We start from the raw sequence: 19,427 nt of genomic DNA on the forward strand, positions 1-19,427 counted from the left end.
TTCTCTTTTTTCCTCATCCTTCTATGTAATTTTAAAATTTTAATTGCTGCTGATCTTTTTCCGCTATAATATTACCTAGCTCTCTTATAGCACGTTTCATCTGTAGACCTCAAAGTGCTTTAGAAAGAGAGAGAAGTACCATTATACCCAATATAAAAATGATTAACTGAGGCATTTGCCCATAACAAATCAGTGGCAGAATGCAGAACAAAGCCCATGTCTCCTGACTCTCACTCCAAGTTCCTGTCTAGTGGACTACACTTCTGTAAACTGGTTTGATTATTCGCTAATGGACTGACCTGTTCCCAGTCAAGTCAACAGTAGTTTTAGCGTAGGGACACAAGCATTCCTATTCTGGATCAAGTCAGAGGACCATCCAATCTAATATCCTGTTTCTGACAGTAGCCCGTCGTAGATGCTTCACAGGAAGCTGCAAGAAACTCCACAGTGAACAATTATGGAATATCCAATTATGGATTATAATGGAAGCTTCATCCTAACTGACTTTAGTCAGTGGCTGGTTTATGCCCTGGAGCTATGTCTTTCTATTCCCTTTAAAATTAATTTTTAATTAATGGTGATGCTCTCATTATCTACAAACAGGATACCTTTTAAAAAAAATCTACTAAACCCTTGGCCTCAGTGATATCCAGTGTCAATGAGTTCTGCAGGTTACTCAAACTGTGTATATTTTTTTTTTTAAAAAAAAGTATTTCCTTTCATCAGTTTTAAAATTTGTTGTCTTTCAATTTCATTGAATGTCCCCTTGTTTTTCTGTTATCAGAGAAAGAAATGAGTGCCTTATTTACCGTCTGTTATGGGTAATATGAACCTTTCAAGAGCCCAAAAGGGTCTCTCCTGGTTAATGTTTCCCCATGCCCCAGTTTTGCCTCACCAAAGAAAGAGGAGGTGGGGGGATAGGTAGGACCCAGAGGATGTTTCCCCTCAGCAGCTCAAGACAGCTGCAGCCAATCAAGGGGAGCCTATATAAACAGGCAAGCCTGGTAAAAGGTGGTTGCTGCTCTACAGAGGAAAAGGAAGGAGAAGACAAAGACATGTATATGTGTGCTATCACCACACTTTGTGACCAGTAGGCGTTCAAGATGTATGTAATTTGTTTGTGGTTTAATTTCTGCTCTGAGCATTACTTTTTCAAGAGGTAGTTTCATGAGCTGAAGATTTTATGAAAGGAGTTTACTATATGGTTTAGTCCTTTTAAAATAAATTATTCTCTTCCAAAAAGGCTTCTCTTTTTCTGCAGGGGTGTTTCATATTCATGAGAAGGCTGATAAAACCAGGCACAGAACCTGTTGATATCCCTTGTAGATCTTATCATATCCCCTCAGTTTTCCTTCAAAACCAAGCAGTTCTGATATTTTGTTAGTTTGTACAGAAACTTTCCTGCATCTGTAATACTCCTAATGCCTGTCCCTGAATTTGTCTCTACTTATACTATCATCCTTTTTGAGGTAAGATGACCTGTTCTGAAGTAAATGCACTATTTTTTTCCTCTCATACCTTAAGACTCCTGATGGTTGTTTGCTTCTTGACCACTAGCTTCTCCATGAGTGGTTGTTACTTTGGAACCCAGCAAAGTGTGAAAGTAGTTCAAGCTTTTCCTTACCATGAAACTATTAATCATGGATATGACTTGCCATTGTGATGTCCATTCAATTAGCTTTGTTAGGTCACTCTGCAATACCTGTCTTTATTCTAGACTAGGGTTGATGATTAATCGCAGTTAACTCACACGATTAATTCAAAAAATTAATTGTGATTAAAAAACTAATCGCAGTGTTAAACATAGAATGCCAATTAAAATTTATTAAATATTTTGGATGTTTTTCTACATTTTCAACTATATTGATTTCTATTACAACACAGAATATAAAGTGTACAGTGCTCACTTTGTATTATTATTTCTGATTACAAATATTTGCACTGTAAAAATGATAAAAGAAATGGTATTTTTCAGTTCACCTCATGCAAGTACTGTAGTGCAATCTCTTTATCATGAAAGTGTAACTTACAAATGTAGATTTTTTTTGTTTTGTTACATAACTTCACTCTAAAACAAAACAAAGCAAAACTTTAGAGCCTACTAGTTCACTCAGTCCTACTTTTTTTGCAGCCAATCACTAAGACAAACAAGTTTGTTTACATTTACAGGCGATACTGCTGCCTGCTTCTTATTTACAATGCCATCTGAAAATGAAAACAGGCATCTGTACGGCATTTTTCTGCCAGATATACTAAACATCCAAATGCCCCGTCATGCTTCAGCCACCATTCCAGAGGACATGCTTCCATGCTGATGATGCTTGTTAAAAAATAATGTGTTAATTAAATTTGTGACTGAACTCCTTGGGGGAGAATTGTACGTCTGCTGCTCTGTTTTACCTGCATTCTGCCATAAATATTTCATGTTCTAGCAGTCTCAGATGATGACCCAGCACATGCTCGTTTTAAGAACACTTTCACTGCAGGTTTGACAAAACACACAAAAAGGTAGCAATGTGAGATTTCTAAAAATAGCTACAGCACTTGACCCATGGTTTAAGAATCTGAAGTGCCGTCCAAAATCTGAGAGGGATGAGGTGGGCACATGCTTTCAGAAATCTTAAAAGAGCAACGCTCAGATGCGGAAACTACAGGACCCGAACCATCAAAAAAAGAAAATCAACCTTCTGCGGGTGGCATCTGACTCGGATGATGAAAATGAACATGCATCGGTCTGCTCTGCTTTGGATCGTTATCAAGCAGAATCTGTCATCAGGGTGGTTGAATCGTGAAGGGACATATGAATCTTTAGTGCATCTGTCACATAAATACCTTGTGAGGCCGGCTACAACTGTGCTGTGACGTTGCACTCTATATGATTTTATTAAAATATGCTAATGAGTTAATATAATGTAACTGGAATATGCTTCATATAAAAGGTCTCTTGTAAAGGTATCATTACAAAGCTTATAATCTACTGAGTGTATCAGAGTAGCAGCCGTGTTAGTCTGTATTCGCAAAAAGAAAAGGAGTACTTGTGGCACCTTAGAGACTAACCAATTTATTTGAGTATAAGCTTTCATGAGCTACAGCTCACTGCATCCAATGAAGTGAGCTGTAGCTCATGAAAGCTTATGCTCAAATAAATTGGTTAGTCTCTAAGGTGCCACAAGTACTCCTTTTCTTTCTACGGAGTGTAGTCATCCTATTTGTATAAATGTATCACTCTTGTATCTGAAATTAGAAATATGAAATATAACTCTGAGGTCCTATTGTAGTTATGCAAAGTGTGGGCCATTAATGGTGGTTTGGAATCTTAATGGCTCCCATTAACCAGGACAATTATTCTGTAGATGGCTCTGTTTTACTTGTAAGTCTTCCTGTATACCTGTGGGCTGGAAAGTGGGTAATGAAGTCTTACAGTGACATGTGATGGATGTCACCTGAACTGGAATCCATCTTTAACCTGGTGCTTTTCCATTCAGAAGAGGGGTGGGAACCCAGAGGGACAAAGGATTCCGGCCTTATGCAAAAGATATATAAGTGGGTGGAACAGAACAAAGGAGGCAGCCATCATGAGAAATACCTTAGCTACCACCTGAGCTGGAACAAGGGCTGTACCGGGGAAAGGATTATGCCCAGACTAGGAAGGTGTCCAGTCTGTGAAAGAAACTTACTGAAACATCTCTGAGGGTGAGATTTTTGTCTGTATTCACTTTTATTACTGTACTGGACTAGACTAGACAGGGTGCTGGAGTTCCAAGCTGGCAGGGAAAGCAGGGGCAGAAGTAGTCTTGTCACATCAGTTGGAAGCCCCAAGCGGGTTTCTGTGATCCAGTGCATGACACGTGCCATGCGAACGCCTGTTCTCACTTTTAGGTGACATTGTAAACAAGAAGCTGGCCGTATTATCTTCTGCAAATTGCGAACAAACTTGTTTGTCTGAGCGATCGGCTGAAGTAGGACTGAGTGGACTTGTAGGCTCTAAAGTTTTACATTGTTTTATTTTTGAATGCAGTTTTTTTGGTACATAATTCTACATTTGTAAGTTCAACTTTCATCATAAAGAGATTGCACTACAGTACTTGTATTAGGTGAATACAAAAATACTATTTTGATTTTTACAGTGAGAATAGTTGTAATAAAAATAAATATAAAGTGAGCACTATGCATGTCTTCTGTGTTGTAATTGAAATCAATATATTTGAAAATGTAGAAAACATCCATAAATATTTAAATAAATGGTATTATTATTGTTTAACGTCGATTAATTTTTTTAATTGCTTGACAGCCCTATTCTAGACTAACCTATTCTTCTGTGTCCTTGACAAATTTTGCCACCTCACTGCCTTTTTCAGGTAACTAATACTAGTCCTCACACAAGCTGGGGAACCTCACAATTAACATCTGCCATATTGAAAATTTCCCATTTGTTGTTGTTTTCTGTTAACCAGTTTCTCATTCATGACAGAACACCACCTATCCACCCTTGTGAGGGACTCTGTTGAAGGCTTTGTGAATGCCAATGAAGTGTTAGTGGATATTTGGCTAATATGCTCAATAGCTGTAGTAGGTGAGAGGTACAGCTTGCTTCATGTACCATCCTGAGCTCCTGCAGACCCCCTTGGGGTCTGCTAGGTTTGGAGTTAGGCCCTAGAACATATTTTCTATGGGGAAGGGGGTCGGGGGGAGAGAAACTTTCTACATGGAGAGATTATCATTGAAATTTCCTCCCCAAAATGTCTTTTCCTGAAGGCATAATCAGAAGAAGAGAATGAACTGGGCCTGTATATAGCACATATGAGACAATTAGAGTCTTGCATTCTGTGGCTGACTGATATATCAGGTATAAAATACCTAGGCTCTTTCAGACCACTCAGAGTTGCTCTTTATCTGTCCAAGGGCAAACTCTTCAGTAAAAAGAAAAGGAGTACTTGTGGCACCTTAGAGACTAACAAATTTATTAGAGCATAAGCTTTCGTGGGTTCCTGCGTGTATACATGTCAGTCACTGAGATTCTGTTAGCATGAAATATACCAGGGGGCTTTTCATCAGAGCAGAGATTTGTCCTGATAGTCTTGCCTAAACGTGTCTCCTAGTAATATGAAGGTGGCAGCCTTCTCTAACAGAAGTGGGTGTATAGTTCACAGAACACGCTGGGATGAAAAGGGATGTATAAATCAAAGGAAACCTCTCTAGTGGTGAAACACAAATGGGAGAATGGGTTTCATTCCTGACACTGATTTTAATGACCATAGAGAAAACAGCCTAAGTGCTCTCATCCTCGGTTCTACCTTGCATGGGTGATGGTGTGAGTTTAATAAATGAAGTGTTTTGATATACTCAATTGGTATAAAACTGAAAGGATTAATAAATGGTATTTTACCTTAAAATGGCTACTAGCCAAAAAGTATACGTAATCTCTAGCAGACACATCAGGATGCTTTCAGCATCCCAAGAAACTTAGGCCACTACAGTGTGTGTTCAGCTTTGTGCTGTCTTCCATATACTGCTCATTGTGCCTAGCATTATTTTTCTCTCTTAGTGCACTAGGTGTGGGGGGGTGGGATCCACAAAGGGACATAGGCATTGCAATGGTGAACATCACAGCTCCTAAACTTTAGGCACTAAGAAAAAAAAATCACAGGAACAGAACTACAATATGAGCTAGGCACCTATACAATGCATGAGGAGAGAAAGGCAAATAGGAATGTGATCCCTAAAAGCCAGTATGTTAGGTGGGGAACTGCCTAAGCTAGCCAGTGGGAGATGCTAATGGGGGCGGGGGGGGGAGGTGTTGTACTTAGCCCCACCCCTGTCATAGATCTAGACACCTAAGCACCACCCCCTGCAGCCAAGACTTATCTCTGCTTATCAACCCACAACCAGGAACCTCCTGCCCAGAATCAGGTGGTTTAGGTGCCTACTCTGCTGCTTGAGCAAATGAGTGAGCCTCTGCCTCGATCCACACAAAATGGGAGGAGAGATGGTGGTGCCACCCCTTTAGCCCCGTGCTTAGAGCAATTGCCTAGGATGTGAGACCCCAGTTTTGAATCCTTCTCCCCTCTGGCAGAGAGGGGGAATTGAACCTGTCTTCCACCTCCCTGGCAAGTGCTGTAACCACTGGGCTAAAAGTTAAAGGTGGGTACCCACATGTTCGTCTCTTCCTCTCTCCCGCCCTTGATTTTGAATGGACCCAATTCAGTAAGTGGCCTCTGAGCTTGTGAACTGGATCAGGCCCTGCACGCAATTGAAGTGGCTGAACCCTACCTTTCCTGGTTTATGAATGGCTCTGGGATGTAGGCAGGAGATAGGCATCTGGATGCCTAGAGAGAGAGAGAGAGAGAGAGCAGTGTGCATGTCCAGAGTCTGCAACACAGGTGCCTAGGGAACTTTTACTTTTAAAACTGTAGGTGCCAGGTGAGTTTTGGTACCTAAGGGGTTCAGTGCAGGTTTTGTGGAGCCAAAACTGGGCCTTACCCGACTAAATGCTTTTATGGATCTGGGCCCTAGTTTCTCCTTTAAGCTCTCCTCTGAACACACTGACTAAATCTACCAGCTTTAATCTACCATCCAACGCTTTATTTCTGAAAAAAGGGAGCGGAGTGTGTGGGGGGTGGGAGGAAACCACTACTAAAAATGCCAGCCCCAGGTGATGTATTCCTCTTGTGATCAGCTGTGACTTTCTGGATTGGAATGGAAGGATTTCGATTGTAAACTCACTGGGGTAAGGGCTATGCTCCAGCTCACAACCACGTTAACCAGAGCACACGGGGAGGGCGTCAGTATTTTACAAGTGGGAAAGCTCAGGCAGAGAGAGCCAAGGCGACACAGACGGGGAGGGAGGCAGGGCGGGAATCCTGCCGCGCAGTTCCCGGTTCTAAGCACTAGCCCAATCTGCCGAGGGGCAAGGCTAGCTTGAAACGCCCCAGCCCATCGCTGCCTGGGGGAGTAGATGCCTTGGGGCCCACCCCACCATGCTCCTGGGCAGAGGGGAGGTGCGGCTGAGGGCCCCCAGCCGCTGCCCGGGGGAGGGGTGCTGAGCGCCCACGGCCGGTGCTGCTCTGTGCCCAGCCCCCAGCGCCTCTCCGCCTGGGCAGAGGGAGGCGCTGTGCTGTGCCCACCCCCGTGCCCTGGGCAGGGGGAGGCGCCTGCCTCCGGTGCACCCTGTTTACAGTAGCAGCGGCGGCAGCTCCGCGGGGGCAGCGCTTTTACCTGCATTACAGTAGCACCTGGAAGCGTGAGGCGAGCCCCGCGCTCCCCGGGGCCGGGCCGCATCGAACCCGGGCGGGCAGCGGCAGGGCGCGGGGCCCCTTCACGGAGCAGCTCCGCCGGCGGAGGTGCCGGTGCCAGGCTGGGCCGGGAGCGGGAGGAGAGGAGCCACCCCCAGGCCCTGGGCGCTCGCCGGGCTGCAGGAGCCGAGCGGAAAATGGAGGCTTGAGGGGAGCCGCCGCCTCGGGGCGCTGGACAGCTCTGGGGAGCCTGTGCCGGTGATCGCCTGGCACCGCCCTGCCCCCTGCCCCAGCGCCGGGCACCTAGCACCGCCCTGCCCCAGCGCCGGGCACCTGGGACCGCCCGGCACCGCCTTGCATCGCCCGTTGGCCCCCGGAGCGGAGGATGTGACTCCCGCCGGTTCCTCCTTGCAGCGGCTGGGCGGATCGGTGCTGCCCGCGGACCTCTGGGCCTGGCAAGGGACGGGGATCCTCGCCCACCCCACCCGCTCTCTTCCCCCCACCCGCTCCTTCTGCTCTTGCGAGGACCAGGGGCTGAGCTCTTTATGGGGCAGTTCAACCCGGCCTGGAGAAGATGCCAAGGAAGGAGCTACCTTTGCCAGAGGGCTGGGAAGAAGCCCGGGACTTCGATGGGAAAGTGTATTATATCGACCACATCAACAAAACCACCAGCTGGATCGACCCGAGAGACAGGTATGAGGCCGGACCGGTTTGACGCCCTCGCTGCCTTTCAGGGAAGCCAGGCAGGTGCAGGGAGAGAGGTGTCTGTTCACCCAGCCACCGCCTGCCCTTGGGCCGGAGGGAAGAGGCAGTGCAGGAGCACAAACAAAGAGCCTGATGCTAACGGGGGACCTTCTTGAGACCTAACTGGGACTCACTGGACTTCCCCGACAGCTGGCCCAGGAGATAGCTGTGTTTGCTCAGCGTGTGTTGCTTCAGTTGCCAATGGCGCAGACCAAAGAGGCTTTATTACCAAGATTTGTAGAGCACCCAGCACGGGGTGCACGTTTATATGGCTTGGATTACTTTGATTTACCCCCCCAAACCACTTCTCTTTCTATGGGGAGGGAGCTCGCACCACCGTAGGATATACCGGCAAAAGCTCAGTGTTAGGGGACCAGCAAAAAGGGGCTGGAGAAAGTGATGTAGCTAGCTTGAATTTTGCTTGATCCCCACAATGTTTTGTCAGAGCACTGCTAGGTTGCAGCTTGACTCATAATAGCTTTCACATTGTGGGGGGGGGGGGGAATGAATATACCAGACCATATTTTCTGGTGCTAATCTGCTACTCCTGGATAAGGTTTTAGTAAACAAGTGATTTGGTTTTGGTTGATGAATAAATGCATTGATCAACCATATTTATGTATTGATCCTGACTGGCACTTCTAAATGCTTTTCTCATACAAATTAAAATGGTTAGGACTAAATTCTCTGTACCTCCTTCAATGTGTGGTATGGGGACTTTAGATTCATAGGTGTGTGTGTTGCCACCTCTGCTGAGGAAAGGCTAATACACACAGCTGAGGTTTAATTGAATAATATCAACATCTTACATTACTCAGTCATATGGATCCCGGAAAGAGGGCCTTTACTGTTTCAAATGTTTTCATGCTGCCCCTCAACTTAAAGGAAGACCACCCCATCCCAAGCCTGCAGTTTGACTCCATTGAGATGATTATAGTCTTTGATGGAAGAGGGGATTTCCACTCCTGTAACTTTGGCTACTAAGAGCCCTGCTTATAATGTTCTTTTTGCCCTCTAATTATAAAAAGTGACTTTTTAAAGTTTTGATCCTTAAATACACCATGATAATATCTGACTATATAAAGTGTGACTTGGGGAGTTTACCTTGGAATGTCCTGGTTGCTTTAAATTTGTCAAACTATTAACATTCTGCAATTTTGGGCCACATTCTTCCCTAGTTAGACAGGTGCAACCTGACTGATTGCCTTTATTATTTTTGCACTGCTGACACTCGGAGTTGACTTTAGCCTTTTGTTTAAGTGTGTTAAACAGTGGAGAGCTAAGTGGCAGTGTAACAGCTACTTGGTAACCATTAGAGTGTTAATGAAAGTGAGAGACATCCCTTGGCTGATGTCATGACCTTCTAATTGTCCTGTATACTATAGTCAACCTTTTGCCCAGCTCCAAAAGCACCCATTGCTTGAAGAGTTGTCAAAGATCTGTTTTGGTGTGCTAGTAATAGTACTCTTATATGTCTACCCTTCGAACTAATTTAAAATACATAAAGCCACCACCTTATTCTTGCTCTCTTTTTTTAAAATCTATTTACAACCTGCCTCTGTCATGATGTCTAGAAATCATTTCTGTCCGGCATTGGTAGGGAAAGTGGTCAGCTGAACTGTTTTTCATTTTCCTCAGCCTTCCATCAATCCCTCAAACCTAGACTGTAAATTTTCTGTGGCAGGGACTATCTTTGTTACATGATGTACAGTGCCTAGCACAATGGGGTTCTGATCCTTGATTGGGATTTCTAAGTGGTATTACAAATATTTGAGGGAAGGGTCCTTGTTCTGGCTTTTGTTTCCAATTTCATACTTTTCAGATAAGTGTCTTGTCCCCTTTGTTACTTCAGTGCTCTTGCAGATCTGACATGCAAGCTATTGTTGTTATAAAACATATTGAGGTCACTCTTTCTATTTGCATTGTGGTAACATCCAAAGAATCCAGTCGGGATTGGTATCTAATTGTGATGTACTCTACAAAAACATAGTGACTATAGGGCAGGGACTAACGATCTAAGATCAGTGGTGATATTACTATATTATATTATACTAGTGCTATACTATAGCACATTCTAGGTTTTGGCCCATCTCTTTAAAACAAATATCATGACCTGCATTCCCATAGATTATTCATGGAGTCATTCATCTCCCACAGTGCTTTTCTTTTCATTTGTTTGTCTCCTTGTACACCTCTACCCCGATATAATGCTGTTCTTGGGAGCCAAAAAATCTTACAGCGTTATAGGTGAAACCGCGTTATATCGAATTTGCTTTGATCCACCGGAGTGCGCAGCCCTGCCTGCCCGCAGCGCTGCTTTACTGCGTTATATCCGAATTCATGTTGTATCGGGTCATGTTATATCAGGGTAGAGGTGTATTACTCTTCAGCTTCCTTCTTGACCCTCTTTGCTCTGATGTATGCACTATTCTTGTGTTGCTTATTATTATAAATTACACTCAAGGTATTAAAAGCACCTGCTATGCATGCACCATACCAATTACAGACTTAAGTTTGAAAAGTAAGCCTCTTTTTAAAATTTTACAGTTAAAATTAGCAGCATATGATCAATTCAGTTTTCTTGCTAAACTATGGAAAAGTCACTGAAATTGTCAATTATACTTTAGGAGGAGATATAGGGTGAGGGGAGACAGAGAATGTTAACAAATTTTAATTACTTGTATGTTTACTGCAACTGAAGAAGGGAACTGTGCCTCAAATACTATGTTAAAATTTCTAAATGCAATAGTGATCTACGTGTATAAAATGTCACACTTTCTTCTTGGATGAATTTCAGGATTCTCTGACTTAATGAAACTCATTGTTTTTTTAGGTTTCAGAGTAACAGCTGTGTTAGTCTGTATTTGCAAAAAGAAAAGGAGTACTTGTGGCACCTTAGCGACTAACCAATTTATTTGAGCATAAGCTTTCGTGAGCTACAGCTCACTTCATCGGATGCATACTGTGGAAACTGCAGAAGACATTATATACACAGAGACCATGAAACAATACCTTCTCCCACCCCACTCTCCTGCTGGTAATAGCTTATCTAAAGTGATCACTCTCCTTACAATGTGTACGATAATCAAGTTGGGCCATTTCCAGCACAAATCCAGGTTTTCTCACCCTCCGCGCCCCCCCCCCCCCAACTCACTCTCCTGCTGGTAATAGCCCATCCAAAGTGACCACTCTCCTTACAATGTGTATGAAAATCAAGGTGGGCCATTTCCAGCACAAATCCAGGTTTTCTCACCCCCCACCCCCATACACACACAAACTCACTCTCCTGCTGGTAATAGTTCATCCAAAGTGACCACTCTCCCTACAATGTGCATGATAATCAAGGTGGGCCATTTCCAGCACAAATCCAGGTTTTCTCACCCCCCACCCCCACACATACACAAACTCACTCTCCTGCTGGTAATAGTTCATCCAAAGTGACCACTCTCCCTACAATGTGCATGATAATCAAGGTGGGCCATTTCCAGCACAAATCCAGGTTTTCTCACCTCCCCCCCCCCCCACAGTTTGTGTGGGGGGGGGAGGGGTGAGAAAACCTGGATTTGTGCTGGAAATGGCCCAACTTGATTATCATACACATTGTAAGGAGAGTGATCACTTTAGATAAGCTATTACCAGCAGGAGCGTGGGGTGGGAGAAGGTATTGTTTCATGGTCTCTGTGTATATAATGTCTTCTGCAGTTTCCACAGTATGCATCCGATGAAGTGAGCTATAGCTCACGAAAGCTTATGCTCAAATAAATTGGTTAGTCTCTAAGGTGCCACAAGTACTCCTTTTCTTATTGTTTTTTAAGATGGTCATAGTCCAAAACAATTGTAACAAGCACAAGGTGTTACAGAATGCTCCTGTAATAATTTTAAATAGTTAAATGGAGTAAGTCTCTTAAGAGAGTCTGTCTTGTTATCTGATAGTTTACAGGTCTGGTTCTAGCTAACTTTTTTAATTGATTATTTCCCCCTCCCCCAGCAATTGATTCTTTGTATCAATTTTCTATTATATTTGTCAGGCTGTCAGTGCCCACACATTTGTTTGATTCTAGCTGTTATTCATCTGACAGCCAAATGTTTGTTAGCCATGAGAATGAATGATTTGTCTAGTTCCTAACTTTACAGGATTTCAGGGAGCAGCTGCATTCCAGGAGTAGTCTTTTGTGTGCACCCTTATTCTTCTAATGAAACTAAAAACAAACCAAAAATCTGTTAGCACTAGTGAGGACTAATAGATTAACAAACCTATTGGAGCATACCCACTTCATTGGATGCATGTATTCACCTACTAAAGCTTATGCTCCAATACGTCTGTGAGTCTATAAGGTGCCACAAGACTCTTTGCCGCTTCTACTGATCCAGACTAACACGGCTACCCCCTCTGATAGTTTGTAAATAGTCACTATTTTTTTTTTTTTGGTGTGTGTGTGTGTGTGCGGGGGTCTTTCGTGCAGCAAAAAGGCAGAGCTATTATATAAAAAAGTGATTTGTTGTAAAACAACAGATTGGAGTGGATATGGTGGCAGATATACTTAAAACTTCTTTTTGAACTCATTTCCTTCAAATTGGCCAGATTTCAAGTTGACAATGCCCATATAATATCTGGTCAATTCATTCAGCGAGACACAATTGGTAACTAAAGATAAGAGACTCAACTTTTAAAGCTTCCCTAAATCTCTCTTTCCAGTTTAATTTAGTGTAAAGAAATATGATTAGGGATACTGTATAGAGGCAGTGCTTAAGTTTGTCTATATAGTTTTTGTTATATTAGTTGATGTTGGATTTGTAGTTAGACATGTTTTGTGTTAACTGAAGCTTGTTAAATGAATTATTGCAGGAGAGTGTCTGGGTGCAGACATAATGGAACACCAGGAAACTTTAGATACTTAGGAGAAGTGACTGGCAGAAAGTGGGTTCTATAATCATCTAAGAATCAGCTGAACTACTAGAGTTGATTGTATCAACTGAAATTATCCAATTTAATTGTAGAATAGAATCTTTGGCAAATTTTTTCAACAGTCTATCATTCTCCTGTCCATTAGAAGTATGGTGTCAGAGCATCTTCTTGCTTATAGGTATAAACAGACCTAAATGATGTATGACAGCACCAGAAGGATTCAGAAGTTCGCTCTCATGCTGAATAGAATGAGCCAAAAATTGTATGGTGTGCTGCAAGAGACCTGCCTTCAAAAGCTGACCTGAATTTCAAAGCCCTGAAGGCTTCTGTAGCCTTTAAAGTGAGGAGGAAGGATGGTCTAACTCAGGAGTTCTCAAACTTCATTGCACCGCAACCCCCTTTTGACAATAAAAATTACTACATGACCCCAAGAGTGGGGACCGAAGCCTGCGCCCCACCGCCCCAGGTGGGGAGGCCAAAGCCAAAGCCCAAAGGCTTCAGCCCCAGATAGGATACCTGTAACCTCAGCCCCAACATGCAGGGCTGAAGCCCTTAGGGTTCAGCCTCAGGCGGTGGAGCTCAGGCTTGGACTTGGGCTTTGGCTCTGAGTGGTGCGGCTTGGGCCCATGGCCCCAGCAAGTCTAACGCCAGCCCTGGCGACCCCATAAAAAGGGTTTGCGACCCACTTTGGGACCCGACCCACAGTTTGAGAACCGCTGGTCTAACTTATTGCTTTGAGCCTCAGTTTTGCTGTGGCCTGTGTTACAATGTTCCTTTCTGCCTTGAGTCCATAGCTTTGGTCAGCACAGACACAAGTGTGAAGGATCCACGTCTGCTTTCTCAATTGGCCTCAATGCATTGCAGAAAGAGAAGGATGTATAAGAAGGGTGGGCAAACTTTTTGGCCTGAGGGCCACATCTGGGAATAGAAATTGTATGATGGGCCATGAATACTAAAAAAAATTGGAGTTGGGGTGCGGGAGGGGGTGAGGGCTCTGGTTGGGGGTGCGGGCTCTGGGGTGGGGCAGGAAATGGGGAGTTCAGGGTGAGGGAGGGGCTCTGGGCTGGGGCTGGGGATGAGGAGTTTCGGGTGTAGGAGGCTGCTCCGGGCTGGGACCGAGTGTTTCGGAGGGCGGGGGGGGATCAGGGCTGGGGCAGGGGGTTGGGGTGTGGGAAGGGGTGCAGGCTCTGGCTGGGGGTGCGGGCTCTGGGGTGGGGCTGGGGATGAGGGGTTTGGGGTGCAGGATGGTGGTCTGGGCTGGGACCAAGCGGTTGGAGTGGGGGACGGGTATCAGGGCAAGGGGTTGGGGTGCAGGGGGAGACTCAGGGGTGCAGGCTCTGGGCTATGCTTACCTCAAGCGGCACCTGGATGTAGCTGCATATCCCTTCTCCAGCTCCGACCCAGAGGTGCGGCCAGGCGGCTCTGCACGCTGCTCTGTCTACAGGTACGACCTCTGCCGCTCCCATTGGCCGTGGTTCCCGGCCAATAGAAGCTGCGAGGGCAGTGCTTGGGGCAGGGGCAGCATGAAGAGTGGAGCCCCCTGGCAGCCCCCATGCGTAGGAGCCGGAGAGGGGCCATGCCGCTGCTTCTGGGAGCTGCATGGAGCGGTCCCCGACCTGCTAACCAGCTGGAGTGGGGCAAACCCCCCAGACTCCGCTCCCCAGCGGGAGTTCGAGGGTTGGACTAAAACAGCTGGATTGCCGGATCTGGCTCGCAGGCCGTAGTTTGCCCACCTGGGTATATAAGGAATGGAAGAACTTTTGAAAACTCCTGTTTTGAGCTTATAGGACAAAGATTAAGAAAAAACAACTATAATAAATTGCTTGTATGTTGCATGTATGGCATCATTTTAGTAGCATACAAATGTTGTACAATACAAATATTTTGCAATGCAAATATCTTAATGTATACAAACAGTGGATGTTCACATGATGGTAAATCTTCTCTTCCCCCGTTAACATAAGTTTTACACTAGAAAGCTGTCAGGCATTTCTAGTGGCCTGCTAAATTACTTCACCTAGTCAAGTGGCTTAGTCACAGTGTGTTTCTGCAACATGAAGTTGAAGTAGCTACTTATTTATGAAACTATGAATGATGAATTCTGTCCTTAGGGCTAATTCAGGATTAGGCTTCCTACAGACTGGTGTTCCAGAGACCAGCATTATTCAATAATGCATGTTCCTGAAACGATCGCATTTTCTGAGTGACAGCTTCCTTTGTGCTGATGCAGACCACTCAGCACACATCTTGATACAATGGAGCTAGAATTCTCATGGTCATTTTTCTTATGCAGAAGACACACCTGCATAGTAATTTAGGCCCTAGGTTTTAGGCTGTTTTTATGATTACTGCTTCATTTTTACATAAGATAAGAGCAAAATCCCAGAAACATGATAGTTCAGGCTGGTATCTGATCTTAAACTTAGCTGTAAATTAGCAATTGCACCAGTACAAAATATGAGACAAGAATCGCACTCATCTTTATAGAATAGAGAAGAGTGCTTTGATTCCAACAAAGGTATTGTCCCTGGATCCTGCTAGGGAAATGGTTCCATCTTTGGAACCTATGGCTAGCTGGAGTCTGATCAAGTCTGAAACCCCCTTCCCCTCTGGAATGGAGGAGCATGTTCCCCACTGCCTTCTCCAATTTTAGGTCCTCACTACAGTAAATAGTTCTATGCATTCATGCCATGGTATGGCTCACAGTCTTCCAAGGTTACCTCAGAATGAAATCGACTGAACTCTGATCACTAAACAGTGAAAACTGGTAAGATTCTGGCCGGTTCTCACTTTTCTGCAGCAAAGCTGCAATAAGCATCAGAGGCATTAGAACTCTCTGTAGGCTCTGGAATACAACAAACATCAGTTAGCCTTCCAAATGTGGAGTATAATCTCTGCAATCCTAAAGGCTAGAAAACCTTATAAATTGAGAGTGTAGATTTTGCAGAAGTTGACGTTTGGCTGGGATAGCTTTCTACTCCAAGTTCAAATGGATTTCCAAACCTGGGTTATATGAGCCTACAGAACAGTTAACTCTTCTGAAAAGGAATAGAGCTTCCAGGAGGAGTACATGACTAATAGAAGAAAGATGCCATTTAGGGAAAATGTAGAAGTTTCATTCGCTACAGGTTGAATTTTCTTGTACAGGGATTAAGATGGAAACAAATCCTTAGAATTTAGGAGTTATAGTTTTGAAAATGCTGGCTATGGAAGGGTTAGACCCAGTATGTATCTATAGATTGCAATAGCCTGCATATAAATACATTTTTCAGGTTTGGTGTGATACTTCAGTGTGTCTTAGCTCCTCTGTTTGGTTTTACTTTTGAAACAAAATTTCACAGCCATAAGTATAGCTCCATGATTCACTGTCCATCTCTGCTATTGGCACCTCAGTGCATTAATCTGCTTCAGTGGAATGCAATTAAATTTAGCTAACTAAAATGTGAAAGCTCTCCAAATGCCTCAAAATAAAAGGGCAATGAGAAGCACAAACAACAAATAATGGTGCCGTGCTGATTTGCAAATGAAAACCAATAGTGTAAGAAGGAAAAATCTCAAAGATGTGGGGCATTTCTTCTCTGCTTTTGTTCTGTATCCAGACTACTTTCAGCATGCATACTGGAAGAAAGAAATGTGGTTTATGCAGCTGCAGGCTTTCATAACCTAATGCCTGCTGTTGCCCTTTTTTATTGGTAGCCAGCCAAATACCCGATTGTAGTTATGTGAATCTGTTTCCCTCTCACATATACACTCTCCAAAGATAGTTGTTAAATTCATTATAAAGAGCAGTCTGTTTAAGATACTGCTAAGAGCCAGAGTACAGATTTCGCAGGATTCTGAGTCTAGCCCTGACTGTGTGGGTGATAAAGGGAACTGAAGACCCTTTCCTTTTCTCTATGAGTTTTGTGTTGTGTTCTTCAAGTAGTGTGCTTGAATACATTTGTTTTTTTTTTTTTTTCAGAGCAGTAGGGTTGAATGGGTTTGTACTGTACATGTGTATATGTGTACACACATGCTTGAAGGGGGAGGATGGAAAGCAGAATTATTGAGGCATTTAAGACTTTGTTTAAACTAGAAACATTGAATCTTACAAGATGAACTGAATGTAATTGGTTAGGAGGTGCTTCTAATTGAAGCAAGTCAGTGAATCAGAGTTTGAATGGGGAGCTAAAATCAATTTAACCTCTTCAGTCATGTAAATCAAACTTTCTTTTGCTTATCTAAGACTAACAAGACAAACCCTACATTGGAATTTGTGATCATTTTATGTGGTTGCAAAGACTACCTGTAGTACAGTATGGTTCTGTTTTTAGTTGAGTGTTAACACTGTCATATATGGGTTGAGGGAGGGGCATTACTGTTAAGCATGTATCGCACAATTTACCCTCTGAAGTATACTGCTATGGCTTTCATCTTAACTATAGTAGCCTCTGTCGCTAGTTTTGTTTCAGTATGAGAAAAGCCTTGTTTTTTTCTCCTGTGTTTGATTGATATTAAATAGGCTGCATTACTTGCCTAGCCTCCTCATTGATCTCACAGCATGGCCAATTGACAAGGTATATCCACTTTATTATATAAATATTAGTATTAAACAAGAGTGTGAGCTGAAATATCAAAAATATTTCGATTCTGAGAGAGCTTCACTAAACTGAAAGAGGATGGGTATAAGGACAAATCTTTCCTGTCCCCAATGGGGAAGTATATGTGTAACTCAGATGAAAGCTGCTGAAACGTGATTCTTTTCCAGACAGGTCCTTGCTTATTCTTAACTCTTTCATTAAGAAATTAATAGCAATGTGCACCATGGTCATATGGTAAATTGTAGGGAAGGCATAAGCATTTGCCTCTGTCTAGAAACTTAGCCCTGATCTATGCTACAAATTTATGTCGGTATATCTACGTTGCTCAGGAGTGTGGAAAATCCACAACCCTGAGTGACATAGTTATGCCGACCTAACCTGCAGTGTAGACATCACTTTGTCCACAGAAGGCCTTCTCCCATCGACATAGCTACTGCCTCCCAGGGATGTGGAGTACCTACGCTGACAGACGGAGATAGCATCTTCGCACACTGCCTATGCCACTGCAGCACTGTAAGTATAGACCAGTATAGACTACTTAGTTGTAGTCTGGAGAAAAAATATCTCCTTCCCGGATCCTTAATTTGTCATCAGTGACATTACTATAAAATACTCCCTCCAAGAGAACATTTCTCTTCCTTGCCTATTTATCTCCAGGAGATGATGCCTAAAAACTTCTTGATTAAATCTTCAGTCAGGTATTATACTACATCTCATTAGTCATCTCTTTGGTTAAAACACAGAGTGACACTTTGGAAACTTTTTGATACATCTCATTTTAAAGAACTCCACTGCTATGAGAGCACTAATATATTTCTGGAAACTTTTGCATCAGCCAACTTCAAGACTTTGCTAGAAGAGTTACTTTATCTGATATCCTCAAGAAGAATTCAAGCTTGCTACTAGTAGTCGACTCAAATATGGTTGAAACTCTAGAAAGATCTGTCTTGTATCCAGACTTCACATTAAAATGTTTGACCAGTGGCGGATTTAGAGTTAGTGGGGCCCTGTGTGCAGCTTCTTTTTCAGCCGCCCCTGCTCCCTCCCCAAGGACCCAGCCAAGAAAACGAACATTCTTTCTTATCTCCCCCCTATTTTTCATTCTTTTTTTCTTCATCCTCATCCTATCATGTCAAGTAAATGAAAATAAAGTGAGATACCTTGATTGGGTCAGGGGGTTGGGGTGCAGGAGCAGGGGCAGCGTGCAGGCTCTGGGAGGAAGTTTGAGAGCTGGGTGCTGGCTTTGGGCTAGGGCAGGGGGTTGGGATGTGGGAGTGGGGCAGGGGGGCAGTGCTTACCTTGGGTGGTGTGGCTCCAGCACAGAGACCCCTCTGGCAGCGGCTCCTAGGTGAGGAAAGCCAGGGGGTCTCTGCGTGCCGCTGCCCGCAGCTGCTGCCCCCACACCTACCATTGGACGCAAGTCTCAGCCAATGTGAGCTGTGGAGTTGGCACTTGGGGCATGGGCAGTGTGTGGAGACATGCCCACCCCAGGGGCTGCAGGGACACGCCAGCCACTTCTGGGAATGAAGTGGCACGGAGGGAGGGAAGCAGAGTGGGCAGGGAGCCATCTTAGCCCTGCTGCTGCACGTCTCTATGTGCTCTTTGAGGGGAGGGGGCCAGCAGGTCTCGGTGCACTGTCAGCAAAAAAACCAGAATGGTCAAGGTGAACATATCTGGGCAAGATGACTGTCAGTATGTTTGCAAGCACCCTGACAAAAAATTTTAGTATCTATGTTAATTAGAGAAATAGATCGGTATAATTCATAATTGTTAAGCTCTTTTCCTTCTTTAGGAATGACCACATTTTTGTCTCTTTTCATGAATCTGGAATCTCGTTCCCCTGCAATATCCCATTAAACAATTCCGTTGAAATAGGGGCTATCACTTGCTTCAGAGCTCTGTGCTCCCCAGTAAACTCATCGGGACCTGGAGCTTTGTTGGATTTTAATTCCTAGTTGCAGCTTC

The 19,427-nt window shown here is 44.0% G+C and overlaps 1 protein-coding gene across 1 annotated transcript in view; it reads left to right on the plus strand.

Annotated features, from left to right (window-relative positions):
• The first annotated feature begins 7,806 nt into the window (after nt 1-7,806).
• WWC1 (WW and C2 domain containing 1) overlaps nt 7,807-19,427 on the plus strand; it is a 139,906-nt gene continuing 128,285 nt past the window's right edge. Inside the window, exon 1 of the mRNA XM_077825047.1 lies at nt 7,807-7,925. Coding sequence (XP_077681173.1) covers nt 7,807-7,925 — 119 coding nt within the window. The remainder of the gene's footprint in view (nt 7,926-19,427) is intronic.

Source organism: Eretmochelys imbricata, chromosome 8, assembly GCF_965152235.1.
Source record: "Eretmochelys imbricata isolate rEreImb1 chromosome 8, rEreImb1.hap1, whole genome shotgun sequence".
Lineage (NCBI taxonomy): Eukaryota > Metazoa > Chordata > Testudines > Cheloniidae > Eretmochelys > Eretmochelys imbricata.